Genomic DNA, 27,873 nt, shown 5'->3' on the forward strand with positions numbered 1-27,873 from the left:
TTCATCCATAAACTATTTCATAGGAGAGTATTGCCAGTGACTCTCTGGCCAGTGTTCAGTTCATCACCCAATTCAATATTTTTATTCTGAGACATGCTGGCCTCTTTTTGGTCTAAGTGTTCTTCATCTTGGGCAGACACAAACCTCCTTTTAGTCTCCGTCGTAAGACCCGACTTTGTGATTCTACAACATAATGTTCAACTGAATGCAACAACTTTAATAGGCTGTTGGCCACATAAGAATCGTCTGTACACGCGGCAACAACATACATTTACATGGCTGGAAACTTAACAAGGAAAACTGGGAGCTATATCACAACTTACGGGATTTCAGGGTATTCTTCTTCGTCATCAGAAAACTCGGGAACTTGGAAGTAAGGGTTGTCATCAGAGGGTCTAAACTTACATCCGAGAGTGATGAGAAAAATGAGCACAGTAGCTTCTCCGAAGAGATCTACTACCCACCCGCACTGGTAAGGAAGAATAAGCTGAAATATAGACAAATTAGAATGCATTCTATGCGCTTTTGGTTTAATAGCAACACAGATCTAACCTGCTAGAACAATTCAATACGTAGTCATTACTGTCGTACAAAATGTTAGGGAAAGGGCGGCAAACATACACATGTTCTGCAACTTGTTGACTGGCCAAAACAGTGGAGTGTCAGCAAAAGTGAGGGCTGTCAATATTAGAGAATATACGGAGTTCCATAAGTTTGGGCTCTATTAGATGATTGTAACCCACAAGTACTTATGTTTGATCTTCCCATGATATCATATTATCATGACATGATATCACATAAGCACCATCCATAATATCATATTATAATTATATCTATGATATTATATTAAGATATAACATAACAACCAAAAACTCGCTTGACTTGCGGATGACTTGTGGATCGACGCCAACTTGCAGATTAACTGCGTCATGAAAACAGTGATTGCAGCCATCGTAAATAGAGCCGTCGTAAATAGAGCCGTCGTAAATAGAGCCGTCGTAAATAGAGCCGTCGTAAATAGAGCCGTCGTAAATAGCGCCGTCGTAAATAGAGCCGTCGTAAATAGAGCCGTCGTAAATAGAGCCGTCGTAAATAGAGCCGTCATAAATAGCGCCGTCGTAAATAGAGCCGTCATAAATAGAGCCGTCGTAAATAGAGCCGTCGTAAATAGAGCCGTCGTAAATAGAGCCGTCATAAATAGCGCCGTCGTAAATAGAGCCGTCGTAAATAGCGCCGTCGTAAATAGAGCCGTCATAAATAAGTTCATAGTGAACAAAGAAATAACACTACACAAAGTTATAGCAAACTAAGCCATGCAAACAAACCTCATTGTTTCAGATAAAATTTTGTTAAACTCTTATTGAAATATGCATTTTTTAAGCAAGCCTAAACAACACGGAGTAAGTTAATACAGAGTAAGCTACTTACGTCGAGCACATAGAAGATTATCCTTGATATATAGATGTATGATATCACCTACAATAAAGCAGTTAACTCAAATAGTATAATACAGTGTTTTTGTGATGGTAAAAGTGTACCACATGTAGAGGCACTTATACATTAAGGAAACGAACAGCACAAGACGAAATCTCCAATACACGACTACCACTACAGTACACGACTACCACTACAGTACACGACTACTTATACAGTACACGAGTACCTCTACAGTACACTACTACTTCTACAGTACACGACTACCTCTACAGTACACAACTACCTCTACAGTACACGACTACCTCTACAATACAAGAATGAGATCTTCAATTAAATAGAGCAACCAATAAATGTGAAGATTATGTCTTGGGCACATGAGGAGGACCAAGTGGCAGAAAGCATTCCATCACGTTTATAGAGCACGATGAAACTTACCGTTACATATAAAAATTTGAACAGGCGTAACTTGAGAAGATTTTGTGCAGCTTTGCCATCTATGTGTGACACGTCGGTCAAGTGTCTTATTGACCTATAATTGTAATGTCAAACACTTTACAAACAGCTCAATTTTATAACAGGTGTTTAGACATTATAATTATATTACAAATACAATATAGCAATCATAAAGCCAGCACAGAGGAAATGAATACACATGCAACATACATGTACATAGCAAATAACACATCGCATTTATAACACATGACATATAACATTTATTGTATATAGCATTTACCATGTATAGTACACAACATATAACTTACATAACATATATACACGTACAATACTAATAAATCCCATTCTGTCATTGTATGTGTGTGCCTGTTAGTGTATGTAAGCACTACGCCTTCCCACACGCAATATCTTGGCTTAATTCGTCCAGAATTCACACACATATTCCATGCCTTCCAATGGGCTGCCACAATATTTGAGTTCAAAACAGCATCTGGTTCTTGAGAAGCTCTTAGACACACACCTGATTAGAAACTCAAGACAGCGCCTACCCATACATTGAAAACAATTGCCTCCATTGAAGGGGTTAATAGACTGTTGTCATGAAAGCAGTGTAGGAATTTGTATTAAAAATCTACACTCATGCTGTCGGCTGTCTGATTAAAAAGAAAAGGAACTCGAGGCAACGCTGGGGTTAATACTAGTATAATATGTATCATCTACCTTTGGTATTAAATGCAACGCTGGGGTTAATACCAGTATAATATGTATCATCTACCTTTGGTATTAAATGCAACGCTGGGGTTAATAATAGTATAATATGTATCATCTACCTTTGGTATTAAATGCAACGCTGGGGTTAATACTAGTATAATATGTATCATCTACCATTGGTATTAAAGGCCATATGACCAATATAACAAACATAGTAGATAAAGCACGACTGACGTCATTCATGATACATCACAGAGATAGACTAAAACATATAATACATACCATATGATGCACCATATGATAGAAAACATAGGAAAGAAATTGTATATCAAAGATATATACATACCATATAACGGGCATTAGTATAACGATGCAGCAGAGCAAATCAACAAGAATTGATATAGTGTACCAAGTAGAGTACGCTTTGGTGGCCACCTCTGTCTCGCTCATGATTACCTATTGGTTACAATGAATAGGTGAATATATATTAAAAGCAAAAGGTGAATAGCATTTAGGTGACATAAACGTCTATACACGCCAAACGACATTACATAATTGTGATTCAGGAAGGGAGCTATATGGCGCCTTACAGTGCCTCGCGTTGCGCGTTCACAACTCGAGTTGAACAACTCGAGTTGCCGTGTTGTCCAACTCGAGTTGCCGAATTGTACAACTCGGCCTGGGTTTATGATTAACTCGAGTTGTGTTATACGCAAAACCATAGAGTTACCATTACTCTATGTGCAAAACTAACACGGGTTTGTAAAAAAAGCAAAGTGAGTAATTGGGGTGTCTCATTTACAGAACATTTAAAGAAATTTAACACTAATAAATTAAATATATAAACACATTTAAATTATATATATGGGTCGCGGTCACAGAAACCATGGTTAAGTCGCAAATTACGAAGTTGAGTTATTCGACTTTAAAGTTCCACTAACTGAATTTATAATTTTGGTAAGGATTTTGATAACACATGCTTCTGGACTAATCAAAGAGTGATCTTTCTGAATCTGAAGTCAGTTTAGATAATAAATGTCTTAAAACCTCGGAAAAACCCCTTAAAACCGTTGCTATGCTAAACAGGAAGTAGGCCTACTGATAAATGGCGTCCGAAAAACGTAATCGTTTCTTTTTTGCCGATTTGAGGGATAATTCTGACATTTTGAACACTTATAATGAGTACTTTGGTATTCCAACTGATGCCAAAAGCAGTGTAAGTAAAGGGAATGACCATGATATATTCTTAACCATTCATATAAGATTTTTACAATATTTAATTATAAGAATAATTATTCGATTTTATAAGATTTGATTATAAGAAAAATTATTCGAATTTGCAAGATCTAAGTATGAAGTTACCAATGATGTGCAATATGTTACTGCTATTATTATTTTTTAACATTTTGTTGATCATACTACGGTTGTGCTCAATATCGCAGCACTGCCAAGCCGTTTTCAATATCTGCAAAATTAGGTAATACATTTTCTTATAGATATACAGCCATTTCTATGACAACCAGCCAAAATCTGTTTAGATTTTTAAATTCAGCATAATTCTTTTGATACAAATACAGAAATCTAGATAAATATCACAACCTCTTAATATTGGTTGCTATGACGTTTTGAAATGCAAACAAAACTGTGCATCGGTTTTCGTTTCTCAGACTTTAACACCAGTTTTCTCTGCAACTAGGTTTTCGCACTGATGGTAAACATGCATTCAGTTTATTGACCACAAAATCTGTTGTCATTAAGCTAGAATCAAAATTTTTTTTGCAAAATAATTGTGAGAATTTTCTCCTTCTGTTAATGCAGATAACTCTAAATCTTATAATCCCGACTTAACCATGGTTTCTGTGATCATGACACATATATTGGCGATATTTGCGCATATTTATTTCTATACATATAACGAGACAAAAACAATTGTAGAATGTAAAAGCAAACTAAAAACAATCTATGTGGGAGGTAGGCCACTTCTTTTTCAAATGAAAAAGAGTTACCTCTCTAGAACCTGACAAAAAACTGAATGAACACCGAAAATGAACATAGAAATTATTTCAACGGCATTTAATGATGCACCAAAATAGATTCCATATAGCTAGAGAAAATGAAACGATGAGATGTTCTCAAGCCGAGTTGTTGAACTCGAGTTGCTGTTAAAAGAACTCGGCCTGGATTTTTGATGAACTCGAGTTGTACAACTCGAGTTGCAAACTCGGCTTAGCATAATTCACCATTAGCTCTAGTTTTACAGTACATACATAGTTTAATTTCTATTAGCTAACGGGTGCCTATTGATATACCATTGTTAATATAACTAGATCTACGGTTATGCTACCGTAATACCAATATATTGCACCTTACTTTTGAAAAGTCGCGTTGCGTGTTCACAACTCGAGTTGTGAACGCGCAAGGCGAGGCACTGTAAGGCGCCATAGAGCTAGGCTTTGATCTGCATAATACCGCATTGGGTGCGGCACATAAGCAAAAAAGTATAGAGTGAACCATATACATAGATATACGCATGAAGTACTAAGGTATAGAGTGAACTATATACATAGATATATGCATGAAGTACTAAGGTATAGAGTGAACCAGATACATAGAAATATAGATAGAGTACTAAGGTATAGAGTGAACCAGATACATAGATATATGCATGGAGTACTAAGGTATAGAGTGACCCATATACATAGATATATGCATGGAGTACTAAGGTATAGAGTGACCCATATACATAGATATATGCATGGAGTACTTAGGTATAGAGTGACCCATATACATAGATATATGCATGGAGTACTAAGATATAGAGTGAACCATATACATAGATATATGCAAGAAGTACTAAGGTATAGAGTGAACCAGATACATAGATATATGCATAGAGTACTAAGGTATAGAGTGACCTATATACATAGATATATGCACAAAGTACTAAGGTATAGAGTGAACCAGATACATAGATATATGCATAGAGTACTAAGGTATAGAGTGACCCATATACATAGATATATGCATGGAGTACTAAGGTATAGAGTGACCCATATACATAGATATATGCATAGAGTACTAAGGTATAGAGTGAGCCATATACGTAGATATATGCATAGAGTACTAAGGTATAGAGTGAACCAGATACATAGATATATGCATGAAGTACTAAGGTATAGAATGAACCAGATACATACATGTAGATATATGCATGGAGTACTAAGGTATAGAATGAACCAGATACATAGATATATGCATGGAGTACTAAGATACAGAGTGAACCAGATACATAGATATATGCATGGAGTACTAAGGTATAGAGTGAACCAGATACATAGATATATGCATGGAGTACTAAGGTATAGAGTGAACCATATACATAGATATATGCATGAAGTACTAAGGTATAGAATGAACCAGATACATAGATATATGCATAGAGTACTCACGTGTGAAACATAAACTAAGACCTGAAGAGGAAGAGCTACCAAGAAGAGTTTCTTCTCCTTATCACTGAATATATGCTTTATGAATGTCCAGCCGGAACCGACCAATAGTATAGTCAGGAAAAGCATCATCGTTTTCATTCTAAATACAAACCAGATCCAAATCATATCATTCACAAACTCTATATACTAATTACAGATCAGAAGCCAACCGTATCATTCACAAAGTCTTTATTCCAAATGCAGTAAACCCTGTCCAATTATCATCGAAATAGACCTCAAGTGTCTACAGACCCATAGGGAATATTATTGTGTCAAAGCACCGGAACTTCCTGTAAAAAGGTTTCAACTCATGGAGAACATGATAGCTATATAAACCTGTATAAAGCTATATAAAGCTGTATTCATTGCATACGTAATAATTACACCAAAACATGCCAAAACTTACAAATAAGATATGTAGAATATTACTGCCCAGGCAGTCTCCTCTCGTCCTTTCTCCCCAATATAATATATGTTTGTCTGCAAACAGTAGTAAAATCATGTTTATTTTGCCTTGTGATACACAGACACAGGCCGAAACAATATAAGCAATGCACTTCTATCCCTAGATTCAGTCATTGTTCTTTTTAGATTATTATGATAGTTAAAATAATATTTCATGATATGTATTATTACAGTGTGCACAAGTCTGTAAGTGATTCATCTTCGATGGCTTGCATCTCAACAGACTAACTCAAGTTCCATCATAGTCAAGTGGGTTGTTGTAAGCACAAACTGAATACTAGTGGGCCTTTGTAAGTTTTGCTATATTTAATAAGCGGTGTATCAATTATGATATCTGAACTCTTAACTACTAAATTTTTGTGCGTCTGCTTATATCTAATCTATATATATATTTCTCAAAGTATGTCCGTGTGTCGCATGTCTGTCTGCATTCCGGCTATAGCTATTATTAGAACAGCGGAGCTGGACAACAATGCAGAAGCCTAGCCTTATTAACTAGCTTAGTGGAATTTTCCATTGGCAATATGCCAGGCTACTAGCATGAAAGGTGCAGTTGTTTGACAAAGTTTTAAAGCCTTCACAGTTGTATTTATTTTTCTCTTAACTTATTTCAACTACAAAAAACACTTCTCTCATGATATGTAGTTTGAAAGTAAGAATGGGAAATGCTGTTATATGTTAAATACAAATCTAATTTCTGTCCAGAGACTTTTGTATTACCCGGGCAACGCTGGGTGGTACAGCTAGTAAATGTATATACCAGAATATCCAAACTGCTGAGTGCTTGACCTGTCAGTTAATCCAAGGGTCTGGAGTTCATGACCTAGATTTGTTCGTCTCAGATCTCAAACGAAAACTCAGTTCTCGGCCAAACCGGAGCATGCGCATAGGAATTGGAACAGCTCCGGAAACAGCATAAAACATTCGTTGACAAAGAGAGAAGCAATTTCAACTTAATAAACTCTTTACAAAAAGGGAGGAACCATCTGGGACAACATCTCCTCTACCGAAGAAATTTGCTAGGGAGATAGCCCCTCCAGTCGAGTTACCCTAAATTGTTTTGGAGGAGGATTCTCCTTCAAAGATGTGAAGTAAACATGCCATTGCTGTTTATATTTTTTTTTTCCTACGATTTTTGATGTAACTGATCTGTTGCATTTCTTTGCTGTTTCATTAATCAATTTCTGCAATTTTTGGTATTGTATCTTAACCTCTAATGTTTTCGATGTTTTAAGAGCTAAACATACGAAATGTTTACTTTTGTTTTCTTTTTTCCATCATCATAAATAGAAAACCTTTTATTAAAGTTAAACACGATCTATATCCACCCGTTTTTATTTATAGTATGCAGTATACAGTACAGCTTATGGTGTGAAATGTAGAATACTTTACTGAAGTTGTTTTCTCGCCTTGGAACAGATTAAAATTTACATACATTGATTCTAATGGGAAAATTGTTTCGGATCTCGAACAACTCGGTTTTCGAACAACCTTCTGGAATGGATTATGTTTCAGAACCGGGGTTCCACTGTATAGACGTCATAATTGCACTTTCGTTTAATCTGATCATTTTAACCGCGATCAAGTTTTGTTGATTTTAATATTGAAACATCCTGGTAGTCAGATCACCTTAAACATTAGAAACAATTCCAAACGATCAACAAAAACCAATACTTCTTGATAAAATCAACTAAGACTTTGCATAAGTTTATCCTTAAAATGAAGGTGTCAAGTGTTGGGCCAATAAGATAAAGTGAGGATATTGAGTGCTGGACCTATGCGTCTAACCGAGAGTACTGTAGCTGTGGGTCAAATATGTCACAGACAAACGGAATCTGTTCATCACACTCCTATCAATCATTAACAACTAATATAATTTTATTAAAATCGAAAGACAGACCTACCCCGTGAAAGAATGCAGAAAGAGCCTTGCAATAACATAAAACCAACATAACATAATGTGTTCTGAACACCCGTGACCTGTAACAAGAAAGGTGCCATGTAATCTGTCGCACCCAACTATAATATTGCATGGATTAAATGGTATAAGATTTTACGCAGTGAGAGTCACCTTACTGCTTACACTATCATATATCACTGAGAACTTCTGATAAAAACAGACTATGAATACAAATAAAAACACGGATTAAAACACAATAGAAACGGATGAACCAAAGCTAACTCTGTTGATAGAGTGGTGGCAAGTACTGCAAGTGAGAAGGGGTAAACAACTACACCATATTTGACTATACCATACTGAACTGTACAATATTTGACTGTACCATATTTGACTGTACCATATTTGACTGTACCATATTTGACTGTACCATATTTGACTATACCATACTGAACTGTACAATATTTGACTGTACGATATTTGACTGTACCATATCTGACTATACCATATTTGACTACACCATACTTGACTGTACCATATTTGACTACACCATACTTGACTGTACCATATTTGACTACACCATACTTGACTGTACCATATTTGACTATACCATATTTGACTGTACCATATTTGACTGTACCATATCTGACTATACCAAATCTGACTATACCATATTTGACTGTACCATATTTGACTGTACCATATTTGACTGTACCATATTTGACTGTACGATATTTGACTGTACGATATTTGACTACACCATATTTGACTGTACGATATTTGACTGTACCATATTTGACTGCACCATATTGAACAGCACCATACTGAACTGTACAATATTTGACTGTACGATATTTGACTGTACGATATTTGACTGTACGATATTTGACTGTACGATATTTGACTGCACCATATTTGACTGCACCATATTGAACTGTACAATATTTGACTGTACCATATTTGACTGTACCATATTTGACTGTACCATATTTGACTGTACCATATCTGACTATACAATACTTGACTGTACCATATTCGACTGTACCATATTTGACTATACCATATTTGACTGTACCATATTTGACTGTACCATATTTGACTGTGCCATATTTGACTGTGCCATATTTGACTGTACCATATTTAACTGTACGATATTTGACTGTACGATATTTGACTGTACGATATTTGACTGTACGATATTTGACTACACCATATTTGACTGTACGATATTTGACTGTACCATATTTGACTGCACCATATTGAACTGCACCATACTGAACTGTACGATATTTCACTGTACGATATTTGACTACGATATTTGACTGTACCATATTTGACTGCACCATATTTGACTGCACCATATGGAACTGTACAATATTTGACTGTACCATATTTGACTGTACCATATTTGACTGTACCATATCTGACTATACAATACTTGACTGTATCATATTTGACTGTATCATATTTGACTGTACCATACTTGACTGTACCATACTTGACTGTACCATATTTGACTGTACCATATTTGACTGTACCATATTTGACTGTACCATATCTGACTATACAATACTTGACTGTATCATATTTGACTGTACCATATCTGACTATACCATATTTGACTGTACTATATTTGACTATATCATATTTGACTGTACCATATTTGACTGTACCACATCTGACTGTACCATATCTGACTGTACCATATTTGACTGTACCATATTTGACTGTACCATATTTGGCTGTACCATTTTTGACTGCACCATACATATGTGTCACAAAAAGTCATTTTCCAAGCGCAGATTCTCAGTTCAAACAGCTCAATATAATCAACATTGACACTCACACTGCTTTGCGGAGAATATGCAGCCAGACAAAACTGATGATTACATAGATGAAACCAATAGTGAAATAGAGGTAAGGCTTGGGAATGTCGCCTGCATTTAAGTATGTAGCTGGATTAGTATTCCTTCCCACAATGCACGCCTAAAATCCAAACTTGAAATAACAATCACTAAAATTAAGTCATTGAGCGCAATTTGTAAGTACTCAAATTCAAGAACTAAAGATGCTCTTGTCAAGGTACATGTACGATAATTAACTTCTGTCTCGTAGCACCTGCTTCAAAATGTCATATGTAAGCAGCAAATGTCACATTGCCTCAACTCCAGGTGTACCTATTTCTTTATTCACCCAGGCAGTTTAAAAACAGGCTGACTAATAGCAGATTCCATTGGTTGTTCAGCGGTAAACAAGTGCTCATTTATCAATAATTTTAGATGATCAGGGCCAAACAAGTAGTTCATCTGCGTCATTAATAGAGGTGGAACGAGACACAAGACATTTCGAGTATCGACCTGTCTCGTCCCGTATCGGTCTCGTCTCGACCTAACTATTACCAAACTCGAGAAAGGATATAGAACTAAAGCGCCTGCGCATGGCTGTTAAAACATGGCTTTCGCGGTAACAACAACTCTATACGGTATATTGTAATGGATTGCGGGCAACTGCTTATACCAGGTTCGTTACTACCTGTTGTTATTGATTAAGTTGGCCGCCGAGTCTAATCATGTAGTCCGGACAACGGCCCTTTGAATATATTGTAGTCTGGATCTGTGTCCTTAAACAGATACCGGGTCGTATCTAATTACCCTCCGAATAATCCAATTTAATAAACAAGACTGTTGCGGGTAAAATATCTGCATTTTATCGTATCGTGTCCAAACCATTTGCCCTTCATAAAATTCGATCCTCTTTTGTATACTACCAATTGTGGGTAAAACCTGCCCGTACACGGAGAAACAAACTAAAGGCTGTGTCGACCATAGTCCGTGTTCGGGTAACAATGACATTATCGTTAGTTCAATATAAGAATATATACAGTAATGCATATAATTTCATGAGCACAATTTAAATATAATTCACATACTGCAGTTAATACACAAACAAAACTTAAAACAAATACACATGTACAAAGCAGTATGTTTATAATAATTAGTATCAATCAAGCTCAAAACTCTTAGAAATATACCTATAACTTCGCTATTTTAGAGCTGTTTGTGTCACTTTTGTTTACAAAAATTACATGCATATCGCAATTAAAATGTTGTATTTAAATCGTTTACACCAGGTGAAAATTCAATTTAAAAAGAGGTTTATCAATTTTATATATTAAGTACACTAGTCCTTGTGTAGTAAAATCATCGCCAAATGCACATTATTTTACTGTCTCGTGTCTCGAATTTTTACAAGACACTGTCTCGAGTCTCGTCTCGAACTTAAAAAACCTGTCTCGTTCCACCTCTAGTGATTAATTCCCTTCCAGTCAGTTCATCAACTTAATTCAATTCATATTTGTTGTATTAAAAATATGAAGTCACTGTTTCCTTGGAACAACAAAACATAACATTTATACAAGCTAAGACACATGAAAATTGTACCTATACTAACTAGTTATATGGCATGGTACTAGCATTGATACAAAATATTAACTGCAGAAAAATTGACTGAGCGCAAAAATATTATTCATGAAAAGATTTGCTGAAAAGCAACTCCAAAGACATAATTTCACATGTCATTTCTGTTAATCAGGCAAAATGTTTTTGATGTCTTTGTGCTTAAAAGTATGATAACTTTGTATTAGAGTCTAATAGTAGAGTAGACCATGATATTAGAGTCTGATAGTATAGTAGAACATGATATTAGAGTCTGATAGTAGAATAGAACATGATATTAGAGTCTGATAGTAGAGTAGAACATGATATTAGAGTCTGATAGTAGAATAGAACATGATATTAGAGTCTAATAGTAGAGTAGAACATGATATTAGAGTCTGATAGTAGAGTAGAACATTATATTAGAGTCTGATAGTAGAGTAGAACATGATATTAGAGTCTGATAGTAGAGTAGAACATGATATTAGAGTCTAATAGTAGAGTAGAACATGATATTAGAGTCTAATAGTAGAGTAGAACATGATATTAGAGTCTGATAGTAGAGTAGAACATGATATTAGGGTGTAAGTGAATAGTAAATAAGTTAATCCTTCAGTCAATATACAAAAGCAATTGCCATGTCACTCTGTATAAATCTGTCACTATATATATAAACCCGTCACTCCGCATAAACCTGTCACTCAGTGTAAACCTGTCACTCCAAATAAACCTGTCACTCCGCATAAACCTGTCACTCCGTACAAACCTGTCACTCTGCATAAATCTGTCACTTTGAATTAACCTATCACTCCATATAAACCTATCACTCCGCATCAACCCATCACTTCGTGTTAACCTATCACTCCGTATAAACCTATCACTCCGTATCAATCTGGCACTCCACATCAACCTGTCACTCTGTATAAACCTGTCACTCTGCATAAATCTGTCACTTTGAATTAACCTATCACTCCATATAAACCTATCACTCCGCATCAACCCATCACTTCGTGTTAACCTATCACTCCGTATAAACCTATCACTCCGTATCAATCTGGCACTCCACATCAACCTATCTCTCTGTATAAACCTGTCATACGGTATAAACCTGTCACTCTGTATAAACCTGTCACTCTGAATAAACATTCATGAGTATGACAGCATGTGTAACCAACCACAAATGCTATGGCTACCTACACAGATAAAAAATAAAACCACTTGTAACTTACAGAAAGTTTTTTGATTTGAGAAACCTGACTAGATGCACCGACACAGTAATTGTTGTGGTAGAATATGGAATAGAGACCCGCATCTCGTTCATTCACCTTCACTTGAAACTGAAAGTAGAGCAAAATGGTTAAAGTGCAACCAACAAATAGAAAGCAGGCAGGCATGTAAAAACGTAGAAAGTTAAAACTTACGGAAGCGCGTTGAAAGAGCCGATAGTGTGACAGGCATGAACATTAATAAAATAACAGTAATTTGACAGTTAGAGATGTCATTAGCTATTTAGGAAGAAATGCATTAGGAAAACTAACACATAGAATTATATGATGAAGTGACAAAAGGAAAAAGTAGGTGTGGGGCATAAATTAATGCAAAACAAGTACGAGAACTAAAATAGCATAAGCTCCTCAAAGAGTTGATGAAAAAAAATATAAACATAAAGGAAGAAATTCAAAATAGACTCAGAACAGGCTGCAGGAGGATGGAGGTTTGGAGCAAACAGCAGCTCTTTTATAGGGCTGAAAAATGTGTATGATTTTAAGTCCTATACAAACAATGATGACATGCGGAGCTTATTCATGGTTAAATTGATGAAGAAAATATGGGCCACCATTATAAATGAGTGGGCAGCACAATCCTTAAAACCAAACGGAATTAGAAAAATGAGAATGAACATGAGTAAAAGTGAAAAATAACGAATATGAATAAAAGAGAAGAATAGGAATGGATATGAACAAATGAAAAGAATAGGAATGAATACGAGTAAATAAAACGATAAGGATGAACAGAACGGTTTCAAGCATGCTTCAGAGCAATTGCAGGAAAAATAACAGAAGAACAATTCAAGAAGACTCACGGCAACGGTCAGTGTCAGATTGTGGCCTGAAATATTTGTGTGTAGAGGGAGGGTGACGCGGAGACTGCCTTTCTCTGTAACATAAAACACTGGCTAACATCAAAAGGCCTTTGCCCGCTGGGGGAAGTTGACACAGAGCCTGGCGATGTGCCAATAATAATATTAATAATCACATTTTGATTCACTATGTTTCCATGGTGCGCAGTACTGCGAAGCAGCCCCCTCCGAAGTCGAGGGGAGTGTACGTTTCCATGCTGCGCAGTGGTTTTCAGCAAATTAGCACAGAAGAGAAATTGTATAAATCGAATCGCCTGATGGAAAAATAGAATCGATCACGGATACCGAATGTCATAAACGGTCTTTTTCATGATTCTGTCGTCATTATACTTTTATTTACAATACACATTCACAAGGTTTTACAAACCTTAACACACTCTTTACAAAGTAATATATTTTTAATAAGTATTTTTAAGTAACATATTATTTAAACGTTAATTTATGACTTGCCACCTGTTTTTCAAAAAGTGTTGGCATCGATAACAAAGTCCAGGAAAGTAATCACCTCATCATCCTCGTGAATGCAGACCATAATTAAATTTAGGTGAAAGAAAATCGGAACAATAGAAAAAAAAACAAGATTAGTGGGACAACCTTTGTACTAGTTTAAGGCCCTCGAAGAATCCGTCTCCACGGCATGAGAGCTATGCGCACCCACTGCGCAGTCGTTGTTTCCTTGCTGTGAATTTGCACTGGCTTCGCACTGATCAGTGCGCAGTGATTTCAGTGCGAAGACGCTGTTTCCATGATTCGGAGATAGCGCAACTCCGAAGCACTGCGCATCATGGAAACAGTGATAGTCTGATCCCTCAAACAAGTACTTAGCCATATTCATCAGTAGCTTCATATCACTGTGGTGGCAAACTGATCACCCCGACAACCCAGGACAGTATCAACTAAATCTCTTAAATTTCTGATTTGGAATCCACTGCATTGAAGAGAAAGCAAAGCCAGCCATGGTAACGTTATACATGATTGCATGTTCTCTGCCTACCCGTTACTCCTGCTTTCGTAGAATTCGTCTGTGGCTCCACACAGGTGTCTCCATTAGTTGAGGAACTGTGAGAGCTGCTGGACGATACATTTAGCAGAGAATGGCAAGGTTTTTCTGCGCATAGAGGTAGAGGTAATAAAGTAACATTCTGCATCTCTGGTGATTTATCCACAATCAAAGCCCTTGCAATAAGAGAAACAAGATAAAAAAACTCGGAGTGAATCCATAAAGGTGGAAAATCAAGAGAGTAAAAAGTGAACATAGACCACAGCTATGAGACTGAGAAAGTACTTCAGACACAACAGTGAGAAAAATATAACTTTAGATGACAATGGTAAGTTGATAGAGCAATGTAACTTTAGATGAGAATAGTAAGTTGATAGAGCAATGTAACTTTAGATGAGAGTAGTAAGTTGATAGAGCAATGTAACTTTAGATGAGAATAGTAAGTTGATAGAGCAATGTAACTTTAGATGAGAGTAGTAAGTTGATAGAGCAATGTAACTTTAGATGAGAATAGTAAGTTGATAGAGCAATGTAACTTTAGATGAGAATAGTAAGTTGATAGGGCAATGTAACTTTAGATGAGAATAGTAAGTTGATAGAGCAATGTAACTTTAGATGAAAATAGTAAGTTGATAGAGCAATGTAACTTTAGATGAGAATAGTAAGTTGATAGAACAATGTAACTTTAGATGAGAATAGTAAGTTGATAGAGCAATGTAACTTTAGATGAGAATAGTAAGTTGATAGAACAATGTAACTTTAGATGAGAATAGTAAGTTGATAGGGCAATGTAACTTTAGATGAGAATAGTAAGTTGATAGAGCAATGTAACTTTAGATGAGAATAGTAAGTTGATAGAGCAATGTAACTTTAGATGAGAATAGTAAGTTGATAGAGCAATGTAACTTTAGATGAGAATAGTAAGTTGATAGAACAATGTAACTTTAGATGAGAATAGTAAGTTGATAGGGCAATGTAACTTTAGATGAGAATAGTAAGTTGATAGAGCAATGTAACTTTAGATGAGAATAGTAAGTTGATAGAGCAATGTAACTTTAGATGAGAATAGTAAGTTGATAGAGCAATGTAACTTTAGATGAGAATAGTAAGTTGATAGAGCAATCAAATGTCTACATAACTTATAAGATGAACTTACATAAAAATTTTAGTAAAGTTATCAGAAAGTATCAGTATTTTTCTATCATTTTCTATTGTTTTTGATGTTTGAGGTCATCTGATAGCCGGGATGTTTTAAGATTATATATTATTATTATATTATGATATCACTATATTCATATCGCATTACAATTTTAGTCCATCAAGAATTTCATTGTAATTACATCCCTTGCACAACATATCAAACCCGATTCTCAAATTCCTGTCTAAATCTCCCACAATCTTCTTCCCGTGCAGGTCATCGCAGGGTGGAATTGCAACAAGCCATTTTTTGGAACCAACTCTCTAAGTCTATTAAAGGCATAGAGAAGGTGGACGGTTTCAAGAGAGAACTCAGGTTGTATCTTTTAACATGTGAATAAAACCGAAGACGACAAGCCCAACGCTACGACTAGCTATGCTATTGCGTATTATGGGCTTCACCACTCCTCCAGCTTTTTTCTTTTGCGCAACTAATTTTGTTGATGAAAATAAATCACAAATCAGATTAAAATTGACAAAACTTGATCGATGTTAAAACGCTCAGGAGAAAATACATGCTGAAATGACATCACTAGTTGCACGGCTGACTGTCTCTATCGTTATTGATATCAACTATTATGTTCAAGCTGCAGCGTTACGCGTCTCTATTCTACCGGTTTCTTTGCTGAAGTGCAACTATAGACTTCATAATCGTACTTTCCCTTAAATCCGAGTGTTTTAACCGCAGTCAGGTTTTGTCGATTTTAATCTTGAAACATTCTGGCTATCAGATCACCTCAAACATAAAAACAACAAATTTGCGTAAAGCTCATCGTGTTACTACCACTTGTACTAGCTATTTTAGAATCCATGATTTTAAACAGTAATAAGAATTTATGAAACACTGTTCCATACTATTTGAGCAGTAGGTTGAGACCATGTGAAAGAGATTTGTACAAGTATGTACAGTAAAACCTCCTACTTTATGGAAGTTACTTTCAAGACCTATTGAAAGATTCTGTGCAATACAAACTAGCCTTTTTCTTAGTATGAACCATAATTTTAACACTTGAGGTACTTAACGTGCTTTCTAAACTTTTGCAATGACTATGCATGAACAGTAAGCGCATGAACAGTAAGCGCATGAACAGTAAGCGCATGAACAGTAAGCGCATGAACAGTAAGCGCATGAACAGTAAGCGCATGAACAGTAAGCGCATGAACAGTAAGCGCATGAACAGTAAGCGCATGAACAGTAAGCGCATGAACAGTAAGCGCATGAACAGTAAGCGCATGAACAGTAAGCGCATGAACGGTAAGCGCATGAACGGTAAGCGCATGAACAGTAAGCGCATGAACAGTAAGCGCATGAACAGTAAGCACATGAACAGTAAGCACATGTACAATGAGCACATGTACATTACATGTACACTCTATATACAATGCTGAAATCCGTAAGAAATTCATAAGAATCTGTAAAAGCATGGCTAAGACGAGAAGCACAAAAGCAGTAAATGCTAAATATTCTCAAGCCAATCAGCTTCAAGATAGCAAAAGGATTGAGAGTGCTTATTGGAAGGCTTATGTGCATACCTATTATACGTGTATTACTAATATTATTAGTGCTTAGGAAGGAGGCTGGTTAAATTCCATTCAATAACTGAAGTGGTCTGGAGCTAATCCTGTAAGAATTAGTAGTATTATCACTGACGTCAACCAGCTAGTTGCAAATATACTTTCATATGAATGCACTGTGAGCTCCGCAATCATGCTATAGTGATGACAATGACAGTGCATTGCGATGGTATCCAAGTGAAACCCACAATCAGTGAAAATAACACACTGGAGTCGCAGAGTGACAATAATATATACTGCACTGCTGTACACTGTACTGACTCATTCATTTATTCATTTCAAAACCAGAAATCGACCACGATTTTCAATCATAAGTTGTCATTATTAAATAAAAATGAAAAAACTTGAGTAGCCCTGAAGCCCGTGAAACAGTGAAGCCATAAATAGAAGGAATTACTGTACTGATTTACAGGTTGAGAAACTCTGACAATCATAGATTGGAAGGTCATAGTTTGAGATCCTAATTGAAAGTCATATATTTCCTGAAAATATATGACATTCTTCTGTTGAAACAAATATTTACTCAAACTTCCTGACATATGTCCAAAAGTTTGTATGTAAAGTTGATCGTAAGTCAAGATATGGCTGTATATAGGAGCGCATACTGAACATGATTGCACAAATGGCTAATAGATTAGATGGGAGATGGCTTACCCTTCCTTTTTATTGTCAGATATTCGAAAGTGAAATTTCATAGTATTTGCTTTGGTGGAACCAGATTGATTGCAAGCATTTATAGGATCTAGAACCCCTTCCTGAAAACGTCAAACACAGAACACGCTATTAAGTACTGAAAACAAGCAGGAATCACACTGACTATACATGTACACTTGACCAAAGCGCGCATGAACTCAAATGAATGAAAAAAATATCTTATACTACCATGCAGGAAATGGCCATACTATGCAGGAAATGGCCATACTTATACATGTAGCTAATACAGCAATCATTAGAATCGATAGTAAGCGAGTGATATTGCTACTGTTTCTAGTGCTTGTGCCACATTTTTTTAAGATTCATAAAGTTGAATCAATAACGCTCATCTCTCACCAACATAAATTTAGTATCAGTGGCTAAAATACTTCAGTACAAGGGTTGATACCAGTGCCAATACGTGCATGCAAGTAAGGATGAGATGGGAGAGTCCAATAGCCACCACAATAAACTCACCCCATACTGTGCATACTTAGAAGAGGACTGATGTGTCTTGTCTATAGTCAGCTTGTATGCCTTTAAAATAAATTAGCACAATAAAAGATTATCAAAGGTATGACGTGGCTATATCTACACATTTCATTCGACTCATCTCGAGACAGACAACTTTATTGTACCAGGAGTTATTTATTCGTGGAATAATTCATGATCTTATCTAAGGTCAGGTCAATGACAAACAAAGACTTATTAGTTATTATTTGTTTATAATATTATTATTATATTATTACTTATTATTTGTTATTATAGTTTTATAGCCAACCACCTACTCATCTAAGTAAAAGAACTTAATGCAATATTATCACAGGGTATTCTTGTTAAAAGACTATATAACTTTGCTTAAAATAGCCTAATAATTGTAGTGAAAATAATCTTGTAACAAAAATAGTTTAGGGCACATTTTGAGAACATATTGCTAAAAAACTTAAGTCTACTGCATGCAATTGATCACAAATACTAGCAAGATTATATAGTTATTGCTATAGTTGATTATATAGTTATTGCTATTGTTGATTATATAGTTATTGCTATTGTTGATTGTATAGTTATTGCTATTGTTGATTATATAGTTATTGCTATTGTTGATTATATAGTTATTGCTATTGTTGATTATATAGTTATTGCTATTGTTGATTATATAGTTATTGCTATTGTTGATTATATAGTTATTGCTATAGTTGATTATATAGTTATTGCTATAGTTGATTATATAGTTATTGCTATTGTTGATTGTATAGTTATTGCTATTGTTGATTATATAGTTATTGCTATTGTTGATTATATAGTTATTGCTATTGTTGATTATATAGTTATTGCTATTGTTGATTATATAGTTATTGCTATAGTTGATTATATAGTTATTGCTATTGTTGATTATATAGTTATTGCTATAGTTGATTATATAGTTATTGCTATTGTTGATTATATAGTTATTGCTATAGTTGATTATATAGTTATTGCTATAGTTGATTATATAGTTATTGCTATTGTTGATTATATAGTTATTGCTATTGTTGATTATATAGTTATTGCTATAGTTGATTATATAGTTATTGCTATTGTTGATTGTATAGTTATTGCTATTGTTGATTATATAGTTATTGCTATTGTTGATTATATAGTTATTGCTATTGTTGATTATATAGTTATTGCTATTGTTGATTATATAGTTATTGCTATAGTTGATTATATAGTTATTGCTATTGTTGATTATATAGTTATTGCTATTGTTGATTATATAGTTATTGCTATAGTTGATTATATAGTTATTGCTATAGTTGATTATATAGTTATTGCTATTGTTGATTATATAGTTATTGCTATAGTTGATTATATAGTTATTGCTATAGTTGATTATATAGTTATTGCTATTGTTGATTATATAGTTATTGCTATTGTTGATTATATAGTTATTGCTATTGTTAATTATATAGTTATTGCTATTGTTGATTATATAGTTATTGCTATTGTTGATTATATAGTTATTGCTATTGTTGATTGTATAGTTATTGCTATTGTTGATTATATAGTTATTGCTATTGTTGATTATATAGTTATTGCTATAGTTGATTATATAGTTATTGCTATTGTTGATTATATAGTTATTGCTATTGTTGATTATATAGTTATTGCTATAGTTGATTATATAGTTATTGCTATTGTTGATTATATAGTTATTGCTATTGTTGATTATATAGTTATTGCTATAGTTGATTATATAGTTATTGCTATTGTTGATTATATAGTTATTGCTATTGTTGATTGTATAGTTATTGCTATTGTTGATTATATAGTTATTGCTATTGTTGATTATATAGTTATTGCTATTGTTGATTATATAGTTATTGCTATTGTTGATTATATAGTTATTGCTATTGTTGATTATATAGTTATTGCTATAGTTGATTATATAGTTATTGCTATTGTTGATTATATAGTTATTGCTATTGTTGATTATATAGTTATTGCTATTGTAGATTATATAGTTATTGCTATTGTTGATTATATAGTTATTGCTATTGTTGATTATATAGTTATTGCTATTGTTGATTATATAGTTATTGCTATTGTTGATTATATAGTTATTGCTATTGTTGATTATATAGTTATTGCTATTGTTGATTATATAGTTATTGCTATTGTTGATTATATAGTTATTGCTATAGTTGATTATATAGTTATTGCTATAGTTGATTATATAGTTATTGCTATTGTTGATTATATAGTTATTGCTATTGTTGATTGTATAGTTATTGCTATTGTTGATTATATAGTTATTGCTATTGTTGATTATATAGTTATTGCTATTGTTGATTATATAGTTATTGCTATTGTTGATTATATAGTTATTGCTATTGTTGATTATATAGTTATTGCTATAGTTGATTATATAGTTATTGCTATTGTTGATTATATAGTTATTGCTATTGTTGATTATATAGTTATTGCTATTGTAGATTATATAGTTATTGCTATTGTTGATTATATAGTTATTGCTATTGTTGATTATATAGTTATTGCTATTGTTGATTATATAGTTATTGCTATTGTTGATTATATAGTTATTGCTATTGTTGATTATATAGTTATTGCTATTGTTGATTATATAGTTATTGCTATTGTTGATTATATAGTTATTGCTATAGTTGATTATATAGTTATTGCTATTGTTGATTATATAGTTATTGCTATTGTTGATTATATAGTTATTGCTATAGTTGATTATATAGTTATTGCTATTGTTGATTATATAGTTATTGCTATTGTTGATTGTATAGTTATTGCTATTGTTGATTATATAGTTATTGCTATTGTTGATTATATAGTTATTGCTATTGTTGATTATATAGTTATTGCTATTGTTGATTATATAGTTATTGCTATTGTTGATTATATAGTTATTGCTATAGTTGATTATATAGTTATTGCTATTGTTGATTATATAGTTATTGCTATTGTTGATTATATAGTTATTGCTATTGTTGATTATATAGTTATTGCTATTGTTGATTATATCGTTATTGCTATAGTTGATTATATAGTTATTGCTATTGTTGATTATATAGTTATTGCTATAGTTGATTATATAGTTATTGCTATTGTTGATTATATAGTTATTGCTATTGTTGATTGTATAGTTATTGCTATTGTTGATTATATAGTTATTGCTATTGTTGATTATATAGTTATTGCTATTGTTGATTATATAGTTATTGCTATTGTTGATTATATAGTTATTGCTATAGTTGATTATATAGTTATTGCTATAGTTGATTATATAGTTATTGCTATAGTTGATTATATAGTTATTGCTATTGTTGATTATATAGTTATTGCTATTGTTGGTCAGCAAAGTTAGATGCTTCTCAATGCTGTTATTTTTAACCAACTTGCAGAAACATTTCAAAAATAGCATCTGCAAAATTTGCCATCTAGAAAAAATGGAAAACTGCCTCTTTTTCAGTGTTTGCTTGCAATATGCACTTGCATGAAGCAGCAGTGAAAGCATGTAGCATCAGTATTTAAACATAATCTTGTGCAGAGGCCAAACCAAAGGAGGCAAATTTTAAATTAGCTCAAATATAAATTAGAATGAAAAAAGTTATTACGTGGCATTGTTTGCGAAATTCTCACATCACGCTGTTTACTCGATGCAAAACTTCTGTTCCGGCAGTCATTGAGATTAGCAAGACTTCCAATTCTAATTGGAGTTGTGACCACTTGGCTGCCAAGTTGGTACAATGCAAGAGATTAACTTACACAATAAAGGATTCTTATAGACAGTGTGGCACACATGATTACATCTGAAAGCAAAACTTAAAGTTCTTACCTTGAGATAGTGTTGGGGCCAGTCCACAGTAATAGCAAATCGGATTTTCAAATATCCTCCAGGAAACATACCGAAACTAATGAGGTGTATCAAGTTACGTTGGTCATCCTAAAAGATGGGTGGGGTATTTAGACAGTCTTTAGCTAAGGATACCAAACGAATAACAGACCTTGAGCAATGAGGTGAAAATTATGGATAAAAAATTAAGTGGTGAAAGAAGATTCGCTTCCCTGAACTAACATGGCCTATGTGAGAAATCTGACATGTCATTTGGCATCAGCTATGAAAAAAGCAGAGCAAAACGTGTTGAATTTAACCATTGCCAGAGTTTTGACAAGAGCCAGATAGCATAACCGACGTGACACATATTTTCGCTCTGCATTTTCAATAAGATATTTATTCAATCATTGACACACAGGTAAAGCTTTGGTGAATATTATATCATGATAATAGACTAAAGATTAGATAAACGAAACTTTTGGTCTTACTCAAAGCGTGAGGATAATATTGTAGCAATACTTAAAGGGTTTATAGACATTGTGTCCACGTCCATTCTAAAGCAAGTAGTCAATAAGCAACAATATCTGAATGTATGGTGTGATTTTATAGTTCACTTTGTAGTTTACTGATACATTGAAAAGTCGCACTTGAATTTTAAGTTGAAAGAGCATTTTATCGTATTATCGGTCGTATAAAATGAACTACAAATAATCACAAAGCACACACGTGTCAAGTCCCAACCAAATCGATCATAACATGCTGATCAAACCTTTCAGTTACAGAAGATTAAAGTTCAACCTGGACAAAAAGTGTTTGTTGTGCTGTTTTTGTAAATTTTTCACTAACAAGTGGAAATCGGTGATTATAGCAACTTCTTTGATTAAATTGTCAAGCAAGCTGATAGCATCGATAAAAATGTTGACTGGACATCGTTGGAGATATTGTGTTCAATATGCAGGCCTACTGTATGTAGATACTATTCATTATGAGAATGAATTGTTACCAGAGGCAATAGTTACTATCATACATTACTGAAGTGAACTAACGCCATTGCTAGCATCAGAACTATCAAATCATCGACTGCTAGCGTATTATAACAATCTGCATACACACAAGCTCCTGTCCATAGTAAAAGATAGAGCAAAGATAAAAAAACGGCCAACTTGATAAAAGATCTTGAGCAAAGATAAACAAGCCTAACTATTTAATTCATATTTTACTCCAAATTGTAAATGCTGACACCCTCTTGGTAGCAATGTATCATGAATTGTTTGCTTTTTATTAATGGAGACACCATCTGATGAATATACTGTAGAAGAGTGACCACTTATCAAACAATAATACATGTATGCTCAACCTTCAGACACACAAACATCTTCCCCAAACTTAGCTTACCAGTGATATCAGTTTAGATCGAATCACACAAGATCTTTTTTAGTACAACATTAGAGTAAATAAGACCTAGTGTGTCCTCAGCTCTTTGTTTCATTAGTTGGTAGTTTTGGTTGCTTAAAACAGCTACTGATCTCTCAGCTGTTGCTATGAAAGGGTTTACAGAACTATCTGTATAATTGAATATTTATTTACAAAGTTTGATTTAATTTAGTACTTTAATTTAATAACCTTAACTTTAAATGTAAAAGTTTGACTGCATAACTCGGCTTTAAAGATGAGTTCCAACATAATACATATAATAATGACATATTCCCAAAAATGCTATATAAAATGTAGTATATCCTATAATGGCTGTTGTAAAAAGTCTGGAAGTGACTGCAACTACAAATGTATGTTTTCAACCACAATCATCTTCACAGATTGCATGATAGCAGATTTGCTAACCAAAATAGCACTTCGAGTGTTAGCTCGGATCTAGTTGCGCTGATTAGTAAGGCTCTGCAACATTTTAGAGTTTCTTACAATATAAAATTATTGTCTAAAAACTTATTTTGATTCCAATGATGGTAAATGTTGAATATTGTTCTTCAGCTGACACCTTTCATGATATGTGGTTGCACCATCGCAAAGCGATTGTACAAAGTTATTCTGATTGGCTTACACCGAGAGCTGAATAATACCCTCGATAACATTTTTACGATCTCCACTAACATTTAGTCTGATCACTATGTCATTCTGTCCTTGGTCTCAGGTCAATAGGCAATCTTCTTTATACATCGCAAGCAAATTTTCACTTGAGTACTGGCACCATGGTTTATTTTCATCCCTTTCACAAATATCGTTCAAAGTCCTAAACTCCTCATGATCTGACAGCCTTTGCGTTACACTGTTACGGTGAATTGTCGCCTTATTTCCAACATCCGGTAAATAAGGAGCTTTACATGAGAGTACATTTCTAATTGTAGTAATACTATGTATTCAAAACAAACTAAATACCAATCCTCATCATTGGTAAGTAAAGACGTTACGGTAGCAAATGCTTCATAGAATGGTGGTGGTAATATAATTTCTAATCCTTCCATCCAAAGCTGTTCTGTTTGCTTCTTGAATGGTTTTCAGCGAAGTCTTCTGGATGTGAATGGCAAATTATATTATTCTCTTTTCGGCGTGATGGAATATTCGCTCGTCATTTTATCCGGACCTCATAACAGTGACATTTGACCTCGTAACAGTGAATTATCAACAGTCATAGCGTTCACGTCACATCTATCTGCATGCACTACCACCAGCTGCAGAATCTTGTGGGCCTTTCTGCATAGCTGAGAAGTCTGTTCATTTTTACTAACCTACAAGTCTTCTGTTGCAGAAAAATTTCCAGTATGCAGGTAGCATGTTATGACCTTTAAACAATTTAATATTCATGGTCTTTAGGTCAAACACTTCAATTTCCCTTTGCAGTAATAAGGTCTACAAACAGCTTGAAAATGATAATTTGCTACTTTTTGTGATTAGCACCCATGACGATTGTAGAATACTGGAGTCTCTGCATCAACAGACTAACTAGTTCCATTTCAGCAAAATATAATTCTTCTTTAACCTTAAAATCCTCTTCAAAAAGACTTTTTTCCGTCTGTTAACTTTTTCGCATTTTCTAAAGTCGTGTCAAAGCAGTCGTTGCTGCACCTTCAGCCCATAGCGGGGCACATGGCTTGCTTATTACAATTTTTACTGATTTTCCATGTAAGCCTTGACCAATATCTACCTCTATCTTTTAAAAGATCATCAGCCTTTTTTTCAGATATATAGGCCTACATCATATGAGAGAGACACTTAAAAAGGAAGAGAGATACAGAGAGGAGGAGTTGAAGGCAAAATTCAGTCAAGCTTTATGGAGTATGTCAGCTAGTAAAACCACTAAAAGTGTATATAGGCAAAGAGGAATTTTGTTCCAGCATACTTTGACTTTATCTTAAGAGCAAGAAATAATACTATCAAAAGTACTTTGTCTTGGAAACAATTGTAGCTGAAACAAAAATATTTGATGATAGGTATAAAATAGCAAATGATCTGAGAAATCACCCACTTTTTTTGTCAAAAAATCTAAGAAGCTCTAACAGGCTCGTCACCAAAGCCGGGAGTTTGAGCGAACAATTGCCAAGGTTCTACCAAAACAATGAGGAAACTAATCACCTTGAAGAGACTTGAAAAAGAGTCCATCTAATCTAATCTAGTTTTTAGAGCCATGTTAGGCCATAAGAGTTTATTTTATTTTGGGACAAAACGAAAGTGCAGTGCAAAACTTTTTAAATTGCAAGAGTTCCATTTTAACTTTGTGCTAGTCTATTAAGCTATGCACAAATTAATAAATAATTTTTTAAAAATTGTATAATTTGTATAATTGTTGCTTATGGCAGAACAAGTATGCAAGTCAGGGGAGTGGCTCTCATGACAGTTGTATTGAAGTGTAACCTAGTGTTACATGATTTCCTTATTCTACAATAAAACATGTTATTGTCAGAGTAGATCAAAATTTAAAAGTTTTTCTTTTGCGATGGTTATAAAACTTTATGGCCAGAAAGGCTCTCTCACACAGCCTTCCAACTCATCCTATTTTCTGGCCTCTCTGTTCAAGGGGTGTACAAGTAGCTTTGCTGTCCCTATATACCTACCCATGCTATAAATATTAAAACAATTTTGGATGAGCTCAAATATTTAGTAAAAAATAACATGTAATGTATTCTCAAGCAGAGCCTTAGCATAGAGAGAACTAGCCTAGATAACATATACTCGTCTGACTGGCATAAACACCAGATTTTGTATAGCACATAGACAATCAAGCACTGTTCTACGGTCTGTTAGTTGTGCATATATCGAATTTGCTCAAGTTTGGTAAATTACATAGTGCGTGATGAGCAGGGCCTAGGAGTTGCAGTAGTATAATAAATATGACTTAGCCTACTACTTAGCCTAGTATACAAAATAAAACATTGTCCTTTAATATGGCAAAGTTTTTGTATAGCCAACCAAAGGCAATAACACGATACAATTTAAAAATTATTGTTACTTACTGAAAGGCTATGAACCTGCTGCTAACATTGGGACAACTATACTGACAAAACAAATCAAGTTAATTAATAATTCAACACGGTTACTTTTCACTTTATGACAGTCAATCTCTAAGTTCATTTGACTAATCAATCAGTCTTCAGGTTTTGCAGCACTTGGCTGCACATTATCTTAATGATAGTTGCTAACAGTGCAAAATGAAATTCGTTTTATCTCCGCTATTTGTCACAGTGACCGAGGACGACTCGATTATTTTTAATAAATAATTAAAGATTGCTCAAAATTGCTACCAACCTTCAAGTTAATTTCATCAAGCTTTCCTGTAACTTGAACAATATACAGCAAAGCTAACCATAAAAATAAAAGAGACTTCACAATCATCATAAAGACTAGTAACTAACTCTGGTTATTTGGTATAAGAGTTGGCAGGCAAATGTACCAAACGCACTATGTCCCGAATGGCCACACGTTGGTGAAAGATCGACCAGTGCTGCGAAAAAGGGGTCAGATATAAAAAAGATAACGATTTGTGAGTTTCTAGACCGCAGTTCCTAACTCGGTTTGAAAACTGTGT

At 34.2% G+C, this 27,873-nt stretch overlaps 1 protein-coding gene across 1 annotated transcript; it reads right to left on the reverse strand.

Moving 5' to 3' along the window:
• Positions 1-16: 16 nt before the first annotated feature.
• On the reverse strand, positions 17-27,719 carry LOC137400104 (protein GPR107-like). The gene is made up of 16 exons (XM_068086414.1): positions 27,594-27,719; positions 22,839-22,946; positions 18,968-19,027; positions 18,452-18,552; positions 15,020-15,201; positions 13,969-14,042; positions 13,115-13,222; positions 10,298-10,437; positions 8,459-8,534; positions 6,496-6,569; positions 6,051-6,189; positions 2,948-3,057; positions 1,873-1,966; positions 1,429-1,476; positions 324-487; positions 17-183 (listed from the first exon to the last, which is right to left on the reverse strand). Exons 1-16 carry the CDS (start codon positions 27,681-27,683, stop codon positions 18-20), a joined length of 1,734 nt encoding a protein of 577 aa, XP_067942515.1. The 5' UTR covers positions 27,684-27,719; the 3' UTR covers position 17.
• Positions 27,720-27,873: the final 154 nt, after the last annotated feature.

The sequence above is a fragment of the Watersipora subatra genome, chromosome 7 (genome assembly GCF_963576615.1).
Source record: "Watersipora subatra chromosome 7, tzWatSuba1.1, whole genome shotgun sequence".
Classification (NCBI taxonomy): Eukaryota; Metazoa; Bryozoa; class Gymnolaemata; order Cheilostomatida; family Watersiporidae; genus Watersipora; species Watersipora subatra.

Coding starts and splice junctions, on each gene's coding strand:
- LOC137400104 (XM_068086414.1), bottom strand. CDS start 27,683: ATGATGATTGTGAAGTCTCTTTTATTTTTATGGTTAGCTTTGCTGTAT. Junction 19,028..22,838: donor GGCCCCAACACTATCTCAAG/GTAAGAACTTTA, acceptor TTTATTTTAAAG/GCATACAAGCTGACTATAGA. Junction 1,477..1,872: donor TCAAATTTTTATATGTAACG/GTAAGTTTCATC, acceptor GCTTTATTGTAG/GTGATATCATACATCTATAT.